This window comes from Coffea arabica, chromosome 8e (assembly GCF_036785885.1).
Source record: "Coffea arabica cultivar ET-39 chromosome 8e, Coffea Arabica ET-39 HiFi, whole genome shotgun sequence".
Classification (NCBI taxonomy): domain Eukaryota; kingdom Viridiplantae; phylum Streptophyta; class Magnoliopsida; order Gentianales; family Rubiaceae; genus Coffea; species Coffea arabica.
Window position 1 is genome coordinate 2902289 of NC_092324.1, and position 15232 is coordinate 2917520.

At 35.6% G+C, this 15232-nt stretch overlaps 2 protein-coding genes across 5 annotated transcripts; both read left to right on the forward strand.

Annotated features, from left to right (window-relative positions):
- The first annotated feature begins 4232 nt into the window (after positions 1-4232).
- LOC113703731 (probable ADP-ribosylation factor GTPase-activating protein AGD8) lies at positions 4233-9500 on the forward strand. Of its 2 annotated transcripts, XM_072061434.1 has the most exons (7): positions 4233-4480; positions 4686-4804; positions 6432-6861; positions 6970-7227; positions 7628-7753; positions 8897-8998; positions 9117-9500. In XM_072061434.1, the coding sequence occupies exons 1-7, from the start codon at positions 4412-4414 to the stop codon at positions 9222-9224; spliced, it is 1212 nt and encodes a 403-aa protein (XP_071917535.1). In that variant the 5' UTR covers positions 4233-4411; the 3' UTR covers positions 9225-9500. The 2 variants fall into 2 exon arrangements, with proteins under 2 accessions (XP_071917535.1, XP_071917536.1); XM_072061435.1 differs by lacking the exon at positions 9117-9500 and having other exon boundaries at positions 4235-4480; positions 7628-7752; positions 8906-8998.
- A 2049-nt stretch (positions 9501-11549) lies between these two features.
- On the forward strand, positions 11550-15131 carry LOC113702800 (probable ADP-ribosylation factor GTPase-activating protein AGD8). 3 transcript variants are annotated; one of them, XR_011820113.1, is made up of 5 exons: positions 11550-12058; positions 12398-12688; positions 12915-13452; positions 14610-14711; positions 14849-15131. XR_011820113.1 is itself a non-coding variant. In XM_027223946.2 (4 exons), the coding sequence occupies exons 2-4, from the start codon at positions 13420-13422 to the stop codon at positions 14978-14980; spliced, it is 267 nt and encodes an 88-aa protein (XP_027079747.1). In that variant the 5' UTR covers positions 11687-12058; positions 12915-13419; the 3' UTR covers positions 14981-15131. The 3 variants fall into 3 exon arrangements, 2 of the variants coding, with proteins under 2 accessions (XP_027079747.1, XP_027079748.1); XM_027223946.2 differs by lacking the exon at positions 12398-12688 and having other exon boundaries at positions 11687-12058; XM_027223947.2 differs by lacking the exons at positions 12398-12688; positions 12915-13452 and having other exon boundaries at positions 11688-12058.
- The last annotated feature ends 101 nt before the right edge of the window (positions 15132-15232 follow it).

Consider the following 15232-nt stretch of genomic DNA (forward strand, 5'->3'; position numbering starts at 1 on the left):
TAAAACCGTTGTATCAGTTGTTTGATGTACACAATTCGTTGTTTTCACTTTTTCGTTATTCCAAATTCACCTTCATAATCTTTATTTACTACACTTAAGTCAACACAAACTCACACACTATCAGCAAAAACCTACCTTAAACCAATTTTCATGTTTTCCTTTTTATCAATCTCACTCAACTACTATTACGTTCCACTCACAAAACCATGATATCATCTCACCACTTGAGTGTCTCTGTTTCTACTGACATGTTCTTACCCAAAAACCATTTTCTGTTAAAGTTTTTCCTAGTTTCTGAAATTCAATAAAATTCTCATGTAAAATTAATTTACATAACAATTTATTTATTTAGTGAAGATAAAATGAATACTTTCTCCTGTTATGATGCAGACAGGCTGATCCTGTAAATATAAATTGCAACTGTAACAATTGAGGGCCGTGCACGGTGTACCGATTGTGAAAGGAAACAATACAAGTGATCCATGTCCAAAATGTTTGAGGTTAGCCCAACACAATAGTACGAAGCCCATTTTGTCCTATGTATGGATAAGAATAATCTTTGACCTTTCATTGTTTTCCTTTTCCTGACTAGAATGTCTGAGCTAAACTTAATTGATTAGGTAGATAATTATCATGTAAGACATGAAATTGAATTGACTAATATCCGTGTATTTTAAGGGAGTGCAACATTTTGTTATAGGGACCTAATCTTTTGCTTTTTTTTTTTCTATGTAATTAATGCAAATTAACAATGTGCCACAAGCTGTTGGAGGAGGGTTTAATTTTGGGATAAAAATAGGCTGGGCTAGTCGAAGTTGATATTGTTTTAGTTACAGGGCTCACCGAATACTTGATGTCAACGTCAGATATTGGGTAGGGGTACAAAGAGTTTGGAGCAAACATGAATTCTTCCTTTAGTTTCAAGGGCGCCGCGCAATTTTGCTTAGGTTTCAAACTCTCACAAATTTAGGGGAAAATAATTTAAAACGTACTTCACATTTTATTAAATGAATTTTTTCGTCCTTTACTTTTAGAATTGTAATTTATTTTACATCTTATAAAATCAAGTCGGTAAAATTTGGTTCCAACACAAATTTTTGACCACTTTTTAGTTTGAAATTATCATGTGACTCACATGCAATCATTGTTTATGTAAAAAAAAAAAATTAGATCCAGCTTTTTTAATCGCAAAAATGAATATAGATTGGATTCGATCCCACTTTTTTAGTGAAAATGAATATAATTTGAATCAGATATTACTTTTTTTAGGAACAAAAATGAATATGAATTCGGTTATTTTTAATTACAAATGAGATCTAACTTTTTTGTTTTGAACAATGACCATGTGTAGGTCATGTGATGGATTCAGAATAAAAAATAGTTAAAAACTTAAATTGGGATCAAATTTTATCAACTCGATTTTATAAAGACGTAAAGTTACTATTCTAAAAATGAAAGACGAAATAATTTATTTAGTGAAAATGTGATGGACTTTTTGAACGATTTACACAAAATTTCGGCATGAAATAAGTGAAAAAACGTTGCCACAATCCCAATAGAAATATGATGAGTTGTCTATAAATATGCTTCCTATAAAGGTAGGGAAAAATTCAGGGTTCTTTGAGAAACCCCCAAACATCTGTTCATATTAAACAAGATAAAAGTAAAGATGAATACACATAACTACATAAGGTTAATCTGTTAGCTGAATTTACAGATTCACCAAGTTTTTAACATTTTTTTAGTATGTACTATAAACATAGGAGCTAAAGCTTATTTGCTACCTCAACCAATGTTCTTTATAAATATTAGGGTTAATTCCATTTTGTCTCCCCAAACTTTGGACGATTACCCACTTAAGTCCCTAAACTTCAAAATGGGACACTTAAGTCCCTAAACTTATAAATACATCCCACTTAAGGAAAATTGTTAACAAATCCTAAATGCCGTTGGTGGTTGAAGTGTCCCATTTTATAAGGGTTTAGGGATTTAAGTGTCCCATTTTATAAGTTCAGGGACTTAAGTGTGAGGTATTTATAAGTTTAGGGACTTAAGTGTCCCATTTTGAAGTTTAGGGACTTAAGTGGATAATCGTCCAAAGTTTGGGGGGGCAAAGTGGAATTAACCCTAAATATTAAGGTATAGTTGAAAAGAGTGAAAGGAACGTGCTTAGGACAAAATTTGTGAACTCAGCTAATACATCTCCTTAATCACGGATGAAGCAAATGCTTCTCCACAAAATTATTGTATGATAAATGTAACCTTGAATGTCTTGAAATTTTTGTAGCAAAATATATTATAGCAATTTAATGTATATGAAATTAAAAAAATGATTGAAAATTATGATAACATAAAACATAAAAATTTTTCTACAGAACCGTTTGGCAAATGAGTTTTTTGGATATTTGTTTAAAACTTTATTGTAACTTACTGTAGAAGTTATAGGAAAAAATTTTAAAGTGTGTAAATTTTTGGATATTTTGAAGTGTATAGTGTAAAAACTTTGAGAAATTTTTTGAAGTTACTATAGTTAAAACTATTAAAAAACTTGTAGATAAATTTGGAAGGTGAGTTTTTTGAAAGTTTGTCTAAAACTTTACTGTAGCGCACTGTAGAAGTATTTTGAAAAATTTTTGAAATGTGTAAATTTTTGAATATTTTGAAGTGTATAGTTAAAAAATTTTGAGAAGTTTTTTGAGATTACAATAACTAAAAGTTTTTAAAAAACTTGTAAAAGACAAACTTGTCAAAAAACTTGGGTTCCAAAAAGGCCCTTGTTTGCCAAACAAACCCAATCCCAAAATAAACAAGACCAGACAGGCATGCTATTGGTTGTTGTTACCAAGAAATACTAGAACTAACCAAGAAACAGCCACGTATCAGTTCACAGGCTCATTTGGGTCATTTTATTGTAGGGATAATTTTAGAAACCTCCCTTGAGGTTTGTTCTAATCACACCTAACACCCCTCAAATTTCTGAAATTACACTTAACATCCTTAGAATGACAACCATTGTAACATGTCAACCCTTTTATGTAAAAATATTATTAAAAAATGTATTTAAGAGAGATACTAATATTCTTTCAAGTTTGCCATTTTGCAAGTTGATTTTTGAATTTTAGAAGATGAAAATAAAAACAAATAGAACTGCAATATTTACATAAAAATTGAGGGGATGTAAGTATAATAACTATTGAATTGTATAATTTTTGTTGATTAATATGACTATTATAAGGTCTGTGCCAAAGTTTTGGATAGAAAGGAAATAAAATTTTTTGAATATTGTTTGTTAACCAATTTTTCAAAAAATTTGTTTTTGATAATTGAACACCATTATAGGTATATTTAATATGCATTTTATCATTATTTCAACTACATCCCAGCATTTTTTTTCACCAAATGAATGATTTTAATCTATTTTTTTCTCACCTCTTGATGATTAAATTAGATAATAAGATAAAATCGTAGTGAAAAAAAAAGATAGATTTTCTATGTTTAGATTGTCTAAATATCTCAAAACCTATCTTTGATTGCATACGCAAAAAAAAAGGGCCCAAAATGTGCCCAAATTTTATGGCATTTTTGTTACTTTATTTTTACATAATTGAACATAAATATTTTTTTTTCTTGCCTTTTCCTACGTAAGAAATATGAAAAAGGCTGAAAAAGAATCAACTTGTTTTTATTTTCATCTTCTAGTTTTCAAAAATCAACTTGCAAAAGGTCAAATTTGGAAGAATATTATAGTCTCTCTTCTAAATACATTTTTTAATACAATTTTTACCTAAAGGGGTTGATACGTTACAAAAGTTGTCATTCTAAGGCTGCTAAGTGTGATTTCAGAAACTTTAGGGGTGCTAGGTGTGATTAAGAAAAACCTCAAGGGAGGTTTCTGAAATTATCCCTTTATTGTAACCAATCAAGGCAGGAGACCCCACCAGTGGCCCCATTGTCCCACCGGCCACCGGCCCAGGTCAGGGTTACCTGTATTCTTACGCCCTTTTTTTGGTACTAATACTAATAAATTAATTCGCATATTCTCAGATCTCGACCTGCCTAAACAAGAAAATAAAAAAAAAATGGAGTATCAACTTTCCCCAAGCCAAAAAAAAAAAAAGACAATTACCAAATAGTACCAAAACGAAAATCAGGGAAAAAAAGAAAAAGATAAAGAAAAAGGAAACATCCACCAGCGGTTTCACATATATTTCCCAAGCACTTGCGCGTCTGTCTCTCTCTCGCAATCTGTAGTTCCCTGAGGAGCCATTTTCTCTCTCTTCTTCGTCTTCTTTCTCCACTCTCTCTCTCCTCTCGGAACTTTTTCTGCAGATATATATATAATAGTTCATTTTCAAAGTTTTAATTATTTCTATCGATATATCTATATATTCATAGACATTAGTAAATCGCCATGGCTTCGGAGAATTACACCGACAAGAACACGATTTTTCGGAAGCTCAAAGCCAAGTCCGAGAATAAGGTAAATTTTATTTGAAAATTGGCGTTTTTTTTCCGTTGTTATTTCTATTTTTGCTTGAATAGTTTGAGGTGGAGTTTCTGATATCATAGTTTAAGGTGGAATTTCTGAGATCTGATTCAGATCTGAGATTTTTGTGCGCAGATCTTTTTATTCAGTGTGATTAATTGTTTATTTTGGATTTTTGGTGGAAATTTTTTTTTGTCAGATGTGTTTTGATTGCAACGCGAAGAACCCGACGTGGGCGTCCGTGACGTATGGGATCTTTCTCTGTATTGATTGTTCGGCGGTTCACCGGAGCCTCGGTGTTCACATTAGCTTCGTTAGGTATATTCTTGTTCTCTTTGCTTGGTTTTTTAATCTTCAAATTGATGCATTAGCTTCGTTCGGTATATTCTTTTGTTCTCGGTGTTCACATTAGCTTCGTTGGTAATTTGAATTTTCAGCTTTTGGTTGGGTTGATTTTTGATCAGCTCATTTTGTCTCTTCTAACAGTAGTGGATTAATAAATAGCCTGCATAAACATTTTAATGTTGGAAATGTATGTTTTTTGTACCCTTTTTTACTCTTTTTTCTTTTTAATGAGAAGAGAGTGTTAAAGTGTTTTTGGGGAGCTGCGTGATGATGCTTTGTGACCTATAAGAGGAACAAAAGTTATCATTTTCGATTCGTATGTGAAAGTTTGCTGAATTCCTCCTTCCTTGTGCTATTCTCTTGATAGCAATATAAATTACAGTTAGTTCCGTCCTTTTTATAGTTAGTAACTAGGGGAAGCTGCACACTTGAGTGTGCAAGTGTAGGAAAATTGAAAGAGAATAAGAAATTAAAATGAGTTGGTGGAATTACAAGGTTGGAAGCTGAGGGCAGGTAGTCATTTACTTTGTATTAGGGCACTATAGGGAAACAGAAAAACTGGTCCATCAAATGTCTGCTTTTCTCATTGTTGAACTAAATAATATTGGGTTGAAGTCGACGTTAGGTGTTGGTCTGCAAAGTGTTAGAGGATGCTTGAGTGTGCTGAACTTGGCAACTTTTACAGCTTTAAGGTGCTTATCGAGAATAATGTCTTTCTGTTCAACAGTCATATCGGCATGCCCTAGAAGGGTCATGAGTTATGAAATAGACATTTGAAAGTTGCTTTTCAAGTTTTACATTTTAGTTAATGAGAAAGAAGTTAGATGAGCAACTAGAAGAAGTGTGCACAGAAACTAAACTTGATGGTGCAGAATTATGTTCTGGCAATTTAAATGGGTGGCAGATCATGAGTTGTTAGAACCTACTTCTTTAGACAAATTAGAATAAGAGGGTAACTCTGTTTTGGAGGGTTGAGCTGTTGAGCAAAAGCTATTGGGTAGTTCCTGCTGTCACACTAAAAATGCTGCTGACTGGGCCTTTCACGTGCTGATTATGTTTGAAGAACTTCAAAGCAATTAATGCCGAGATGTATGGATGTAGCGTCAATAGTCTGCAGCATTAGGAGCTTAGATTCCTGAGTTAATCATGTTGTAGGAGCTTGGATTCCTGAGTTAATACCTGCATGGTGTTAGTTGAGAGCAAACTGTTTGTGAAAGAGGTGTCATGAAAATTTACTAAGCCTTGCGTTGAACCTGTTTAACTTTTCAATGCTTTGAAGGATGATGGGCCCTCTTGCTACCTACCCCCGTTCTGTCCATCAGTACCACCTTATCGCCCTCCATCAGCTTTGTTTCCCATTATACACTAATTTTCATTTATTAGAGATTAGCTCTTCCTCTAGAGGATGTACTGTGTTCCGTTTGGTTTTTTTTTGACATTACTCAGATAGAAAATTGTTTGAGTTTTTCTTTTGCTGCACCAGTTCAGCAGTAGTTGGGCTTTTCATGTGCTGCGTCTCATTTTTGTCATTTGAAGCACTTGTAATTGTTTCTTTCCCACACGGTATACTAATGACTTACCAAGCTGACCTATCTTGTAGGTCGACCAATCTAGATTCTTGGTCTCCAGAGCAGTTGAAAATGATGTGCTTTGGTGGAAATAACCGTGCTCAAGTTTTCTTTAAACAGCATGGATGGACTGATGGGGGCAAGATTGAGGCAAAGTATACTTCTAGAGCTGCTGACTTGTATAGACAATTGCTTGCTAAAGAAGTTGCTAAAAGCGCTGCAGACGCTGGTTTGCCATCATCACCGGTTGCTTCTCAGTCGGTACATGCTACTAATGGTTTTCCTGATATTAAGACTGCTGAAGCTCCAAATCAGAGTTCTTTTCTAAAAAATGAAACTCCAGAGGTTTCTTCTTCACCCAAAGCTTCCCAGTCTGTTACTGCTACAACTGTTAAGAAGCCTCTAGTTGCTAAGAAAACTGGAAAGACTGGGGGTCTAGGAGCTCGAAAACTTACTACAAAGGTTTGAAGAGCATTTAAAGTTCATGAGAATACATTTTGTCCTCTCTCTGAAGTGCCATTGTAGTTCTTCCATTAGTTAATAGTTGAACTCGTCTTTTGCTTGTTGCAGCCAAACGAAAGTCTTTATGACCAGAAACCTGAAGAAGTACCTGTTCAAGTTCCATCATCTGACTCCACAAGTAGCACGCCCAAATCATTTGCATCTCGCTTTGAGTATACTGATAATGTGCAACCAGCAGAAATTAGTTCTGGTGGTGCCCGTGTTCTTAGCCATGTATCACCTCCAAAATCTTCTAATTTCTTTGCTGACTATGGCATGGATAGTGGTTTCTCAAAGAAGACCAGCTCAACTTTGCCCAAAGTTCAAGTAAGCTTCGGTAAAATTTATCCTATCATAGTGAGCTGTGGAGTAAGTGATTTTGTAGTTTCAAATCTGCTATGGATTATGACCAAGATACATGTCTCTGATGGGTTGAAGGAAATTTTTTTTTTTTGGGGAAAACATGTCTTTGGGATAACTGAGAAGGTGGTTCAAAAGGTTAAAATGATAGGCTGATGTGTAGTTCTTTTGTTGACTGAAGTGCTTGTGTTCTCTAGGGACATTCTTTCTCGTTTTTCAAAATAGAACAAATTATCACATTGTGAACACAGTGAAACCTAAGAATACCATGGAAAAATGGAAAGTGTTGAGAGAAAAAAGTAGTTTTAGAACCCTGTATTTCTGGGACTCATTTGTTAGAAAACATTAACTTGTTTGTCTTTGTCAGGTTGAAGAAACTGATGAAGCAAGGAAGAAGTTTTCCAATGCTAAATCTATCTCTTCTGCTCAGTTTTATGGTGATCAGAACAAAGTCAATGACATGGAATCTTCAGTTTCTCTGCAGAAGTTCTCGGTATGTTGTTTTTGTTGATAGTCTAAGCTTCTCTGTTTTTAGGTGGGAACACTTGGGGAGAATAGGTTACCTTCTGTAAACTTGTGTACCGCATCAACTCCTCCATTTTGTGGATGTTCTTTTCTTTACCCCCTGGAAATATTCAATTTTTTTCGTTTGTTTTGTTGTTTGTCACAATTAATTGTATTACTTTTCTTTGATAACCTGCGGTGCCTTCAAGTGGTTATCCTTTTCCTCTTTTCTGCCACATTTTTCATATGCCAATTGTTGATTTTTTTGCAGTTAGTTGTAACTTGCAACTACTGAACCTAATTTTTGTTTAATAGTTGAGTGATATCCTGTGAATCTAGACATTTTAGGTGAACGTGGGTTCTTTTCATTGGCATTAGTGCCCTATTTATGGGTACAGATGCACATTTTGTTATTTACCAGATATTGGTTTGGGATACCTACACTGTTAAACCATTTGTGCCAACTTTTTCAGTTTCATTGGATAATTGATCTATATTTTACTGGTTGTAGACCCCCTCTCTCTCTGTGATAAAGTATGTTTTTTTTTTGTCTTTGTCCAAAGGAAGTTTGGTTTGAACCTTTTGCCCGTTGGATATGAATAAGTGCATGAATTCAGATGTACATATGATACTTTTTGAACAAATTTAGTGTAGCTTTTATAGTATTTCTGCTGTATATTTGGACGTTAGGTTTTCCTTTTCTTTTTTTTCTACAGTCTCATCTAAAACATCAAGCTTTTCTGGTTGGTTTCTGTCTGTTTCATATTAATTTATTTAGTGATGAGGTTTCTTGTTCGTTCCAATCTGAACTTGAAAGCTGGATGAAGGATATATTGGTTCAGACGACTGGTACTAGCTGTTTTAGCTTATATGACTTGTATTTTCTTACTTGTCTAGTTATTTATCGTGTCCCCTCCGACCCCCTAGCCCCCTTTACCACCTTATTTTGTTTGTTTGAGTCAGCTTAATCTCCAGAACTGACGATGTTAAGGGACTTGTGTTGGTGTGTGCGATAATAATGCTAGACACTGGTTCAATAATGATTGGTTTACGAGAATTTGGACATGACTGCCTCTAACGAGCATTGGCACTCAACTAACTCTTTCTTTGATATCCTTTTATTGTTTCATAGGGTTCAAATGCAATCTCCAGTGCTGATCTCTTTGGTCACCGTGGCAATAATTCATCTGTTGATGTCACAGCTAGTGATCTGATTGACCGGCTGTCTTTTCAGGTATGGCAATTGTGATGTAGATTGCAACTGCTATATTGATGAAATAATTCTTTCTTTTTTGAGTCTCATAGCACCACCTTTGTATCAGAGCACATAAAATTTAGTTCCATTTCCACAGGCACAGCAAGATTTCTCTTCCCTCAAGATTATTGCAGGAGAAACTGGGAAGAAGCTCAGCTCCCTTGCCTCCTCCTTGGTGTCGGATCTTCAGGACAGAATCCTCTGAGAGAGCTGCATTTTGGATGTACAATCTAGAGGATCTTGTTACAGAATTGCAAAAGAAATATGTAGATGTAAAAAGTTAAATCTTTAAAATTTTTACGGAAGACAAATAAGATTTTAAAATTCCTAGGATTATGAGATGACACCATTATTTTGTAGCTGCGGAATGTAACCATCATGGTGGTGTATGTGGCCTTCTCTGGCTATTTCATAGATTTTATCCTTTGGACTGGCCTTGTGTATTTTGTTCTGAATGATGATGCAACACAAGTTTTTCCTTTGGGCTGGCCTTTAATTTCTTTTTTTTTTTTTCCCTCAATGATGTAACCCAAATGGGATTTAAACCATTTACCAATTTAAGTTCTATCGGCCCTTTTACGTAATCTTATCTCTGCCAGGTTTAAGTATATTATCAAATTTGAGAAGGGGCTGCATCTTACCAAGTATTACAGAAAGACACGTTGAAGTATGTGTTCTATATTTTTTGTTATGGTAAGAACATTTTTTTTTTAAACTTCCCCACCCCAAATCATAGGCGCAACATCTGAGCTTTTAGAAGTATGATCAAAGTTTAGAACTATCTGGGAGGAAAACAGTGGTTATAGCGTCGATCAACAACTGAACCTCTCCAGCTTTCCTCTTCTTACTGGGCTCTACCAACAACTGTGTGAGAAACCATGATGGCCATAAAGATATGTACTTGACTCCCGAAATAGCTAAAATTGCAGTAGCCTTATCCTGGATTTTTAATTGGTCTTCATCAGAGTTTGTTTGGTTTCGGAATTGAATTAGATGTGGTAATTTTTACATTGTAAAGATTCCAGGGATCATCACCTCAAAATCAAATTAGCTGAAGCTTGTTTTAATGAGAAACAAGTCAATCTCCAATGAGTTTTTCTGTGGTTAACTGTTAAAAAGCATTAATTTGTTCGTCCACAGTAGTGCATGTTTATTTCTTGTGTCTGGAAAAGATTTAAATTTGTCAAGTTTTGAAATACTGTTTTCTTTAGAATTTCTTTTTAATGATTAAGGACGAAAAAATTGAAACTTTATACACCGTACAACTTCAACAGAAGTGAGAATAATAGAAAATTGAATTAACCTTCAGACCTTTTTTTGTCCACCTCTAAACAACTTTTAAGCAAAACAAAAATACTAGAGGGAATGATTTCCTTAAAAATACTAAAAAGACAGAAGAATTTTCCCAAATCTAATGCAGTGTATCAATGTTCCACTTTACGCCTCTTCTAAAATACAAAAGGAATTGATTCATGTTTGGCTAAGAATATGACATTGACTCTGAAAAAGGTTGAGACTATAAGAGTTAGAAGTTTTGGGTTTTAATTCTCTGCCTCCTTCCTGCTTCTTAAACAAAAAAAAAAGGTATATCATAGTATTAGTCGAATTATTCCTTCTTGTTGAGATTCTGAGTTCTAAATGTGGGACTCACTCCCCATGAAACTGATGAAAGTGTCCGCCATTTGATATGTAAAAGTACATCAGCACGGGCTTGTTGAAGAACTTGAAGTTGAAAACGTAATGTCAGGCACTAAACCTACAAATAAAGGTTTTTTATGCAGTAGTTTTCCCTTTGTTTTCTTATAGGTTCAGAAGAATTAAGCATTAGTTTTATCTGGTATCATGCCAGATTGTAAAAGACTGAAAGCTGATATAAGTTTATTGTGGGTACGTATTCGAGTATTTGATTGGCTTCTTGCCCTGCAAATTTTGATAGAAAATTAGATCATCCGAGAAATGTTATTCTAGTTTGGACCATCTAATACTCAATGGTTTTTAACCAATTCAAATTATCCAAGTAAGATCATAGAACTCATTAGCTCGACCCGTACATAATCCAAATCTCTTGTTTGTCCAATTAAGAGTATATTTGGTAAATCTAATACTTGGTTTTTTATCAATTAATATTAACTAAATGAGATCATAGAACTCGTTAACTCGACATGTATATGATCCAAATAAGATTGTGGGGCTCTTGTTTGTCCATTTTTTTTTTGTTGAAACAGGAGTATCTTGACTTACGCCAGACTAATCTCCTGCGACTATGTATAACCTATTCAAGATACACAGCATGTTACGAGCGGGAATCGATCTGATAACCTCGAATAAAGACCCAAAGGCGATTACCATACGAGCTGCCCGCTGGGGCGTGGGGCTATTGTTTATTCAATTGAGAGTATAAATTGGTCAAAAAACAAGGGCTAAAATAGTTGGTCCAAGATAAAAATTTTTCAGATCATCCTGCCATAGTGCCACATGTAGGAGGTAGGGAGTGTACTTTTGTATTAGGAATTCACAATCAGGCAGAGAAAGAGAAATGGATGTCCAATCCATTTTGCATTTTCTTCGAATATGGAGGGTCATCTTGTAATTTGACTAAATCTCAGGGTCCAACTTGCAGTTTGGCCAAATCTTAGGGGACGTAACTGTTATTGATCCTTTAAATTTCGAGCAAACTCCGTTACGAAGACAAATTGACAGTCCTCTGCTCAATTCGATCGACTCACCCCAAATTTCACTTGAGAAAGTTAATTGGATTTTCACGACAATTTATCGTTTTTCCAAGAAACGTTGCGGATAGCGATCGCTCCTCCGATTTTGATTGCTTTCTTGAAGATGATGACTCTAAAGATGGTGAAATTGAGGAGAACGAGTTGACAAACCCCTGCCCTATCCACGATACTCGCCCCATTTGGCCTAGCTTGAATCCGTCGAGTTTGGGTGCGATGGGGTTGGAAGATTGCAAGGCTTCTGAGGGTTCTTCGTAGATTGATTGGTCTTCTCCTACAGGTTTTGCCCAGAGCATTGCGGATGAAGCAGGTTTGCCATCATTATCAGTCAATTCTCAGCCAGAATAAGCTACTAATTATTGTTTTCTTGAAACCAATTGCTGAAACTCAAAACGAGAATTCTTCGTTGAGAAATGAAACTGCAGAGGTTTCTTCTTTACCCAATGCTTCCGATACTGTTACCATCGCAACTGTGAAGCAGCCTCTATAGGTGCTAAGAGAACTGGAAACACTAGGGGCCTGCGAGTTCAAAAGCTTGCTAAAACGGTTTTGCAGATCATTAACATTCTTGAATGAATTTTATTCTCTAGCTGAAATGTCATTGTAATTTTTGCAATGATAAATTGTTGAACTCTTTTGGCTGTTGCAGCCAAATGAAAGCCTTTATGACCAGAAGCCTGAAGAACCACCCGTTCTAGTTCCATCATCGGACTCCGCCAATAGCACGCCCAAATCCTTTGCAACTCGCTTTCAGTACATAGACAATCCGCAACCAGCAGATAATAGTTCTGGAGGCGCACGTGTTCATAGCCGTGTATCACCGCTAAAATCTTCCAATTTGTTTGCTGAATATGAGATGGATAGTTGTTTGTCAAAGGAGACTAGCTCAACTATGCCCGAAGTTCAAGCAAGCATTGAACGTGTGTGTGTATATATATATGTATGTGTCTACACACACACACACACCCCGAAGTGCTTGTGTTCTCGAGAAACATTAATTCTTGTTTGTGATAATAAAACCATCTATCAAGTTGTGAACACAGTGAAATTTGAGAATATGAATTTGAAAGAAGGAAGTAGTGTTAGCATACAGGTGTTTGAATAGTTAGAGCCTTGTAGTTCTTGGACTAATTTTAGTAACATTAATTAGTTATTATCTTTATCAGGTTGAAGAAACTGATGAAGCCAGGAAGAGATTTCCCAATGCTAAATCTATCTCATGGTTCGAAGTCAACTCGGCCGAGACCTAGACGACTCGGCCGAGTCGTCACCGTCTCGGCTCCTACCGATACGATACCGTGACGAAACGATACCGAAATACTTGACTTGCCGAGAAATCGGCCGAGTCGTCACCGTGACGGATTGACTCGGCGAGTCACACCGAGTCATTCCGAGTTATCCCGAGTCAAGACGAGAAATCAGCCGAGTCACACCGTGACGGATTGACTTGGCCGTTTCTTTTACTATTTTTTAATTATTTTTATTTAGCATACTTTTTATATTATTAACAATTTTTAGAATATTAAATACTTTAAAATTTGCATCTCACCGAAACCGCGACCGATATGCCGAGACTGATGTGGAACGTTCCGAGCCGCGACCACAACCGCGACCGTGACTTTGAACCATGATCTCTTCTGCTCAGTTTTTTGGAGATCAGAAGTGAATGACATGGGAACTTCAGTTTCTCTGCAGAAGTTCTCGGTATGTTGTTTCCTTGGTAGTCCTCTGACTTTTCTGTTTTTAGATGGGAATTTAAGGGGACAAACAATTGCCTAGAGTATGTACAGCGTAAACTCCTTCACTTTGTGGATGGTTTTTTCTTTTGGCCCTGGGCATATTCCTTTTTTTTTTTTTTCAATTTGTCTTGATTGTTCCACTGGATTTGTTGTATTACTTCTCTTTTTGGACATGTATCTTTGATAAATCTGCAGTGCCTTGGTGTGGTTATTCTTTTCCTCTTTCCTTCTGCATTGTTTAATACTTCTACCCATTATGGTTTTGTGAGGTTTGTTTGTGTAGGCGAATTATAAACCTATAGTTCTATTGATCTCCTGTGAATTGGATTTTCATGGGTAAAAGTGCTTTATTTATGGTTCAGATGCTGATTATGCCATTATATCTCTTGTCGTGTTAATGACCAGATGTGAGTTTAGGACACCTGTAGTGTTATGACGTTTGTGCTATCTGTTTAAGCTTCAGTTCATAGTTTATCTACATATTACTGGTTGTACACTATCTTTCTCTGATATTGAAATATGTAGTTTTGTCTTTATCCAATTGAAGTGTGGTTTGACCCTCTGGTCTGTTGGATAAGTACCAGGACATGCATTTAGACGTTCATATGATATTTTCTGAACAACATTAGTGTACCTTATGTGGTATTCTACTATGTATTTGGACTTTAGTGTTTGTTTTGTATAGCATGATCTAAAGCATCAAGCCTTTGTGTTTTGTTTTAAAGTGGTTTTTTAAAAGGTTTATCTAAATGTTGAGGTTTAATTTTTGGTTCCAATCTGAACTTTAAAGCTGGATGAAATATACCAACGGTTCAGTATATCATACGTCTAAAGACTGGTACTAAAGATTCAGTCGTTGTTGTTTTGGCTCGTATGTTTTGTATTTTCTTCTTTTCTTCTTTTTTGTGTCAGCTTAATTTCCAGAACTGAAAGTTTTATCAGGCCTGTGTTGGTCTATGCAATAGTAATGGTAGATACAAGTTCAATCGTGATCAGCTTATGCAAATTTTGACCCTGTAGATTTCATGTATCTTAAATGACCTTTAGGTAGACATGAGCACCTTTAGTGAGCATCGGAACACGATTAACTTTATTTGTTTTTTTTTTTGAATTGTTTCATAGGGTTCAAATGCAATCTCTAGTGCTGATCTCTTTGGTCAACAGTGCAACAATTCATCTGTTGATGTCACAGCTGGAGATCTGATTGACTGGTTGAAATTACAGGTGTGGCAACTATGGTGTTTAAAAGCGACCAGTATATTTGATGAAATCATTCTTGCTTTCTTAGTGTCTCATAACCACCTTTGGATCAGAGTATAACATTTCATCTAAGCTAATATTTTGTCCATATCTATCTACAGGCGCAGCAGGATTTCTCTTCATTTAAGATTATGGCAGGCGAAACTTGGAAGAAGCTCAGCTCCCTTGCATCCACTTTAATGTCAAATCTCCAGGAGGAAGTGTCGAATCTCCAGGAGAGAATCCTCCGATAAAGCTGCATTTTCTGTGTACAAATTTAAGAGGATCTCGTTATAGACTTGCAACGGGGTGTAGTAAACTATGCAACTCCCTTCGTGCTTTATCGGCTCACTATGGACTCCTGATTCTGCGACTTATACCAACAATCTTTAAGTTTGAGATTAACATGATCAAAACGCAAAGTGCCAAGAATGATCTCGAGTGGCAATTTGATCAACTAACAATAAGAGTAGCTACAAAGCACCCGTAAAATGATCACTGGTAAT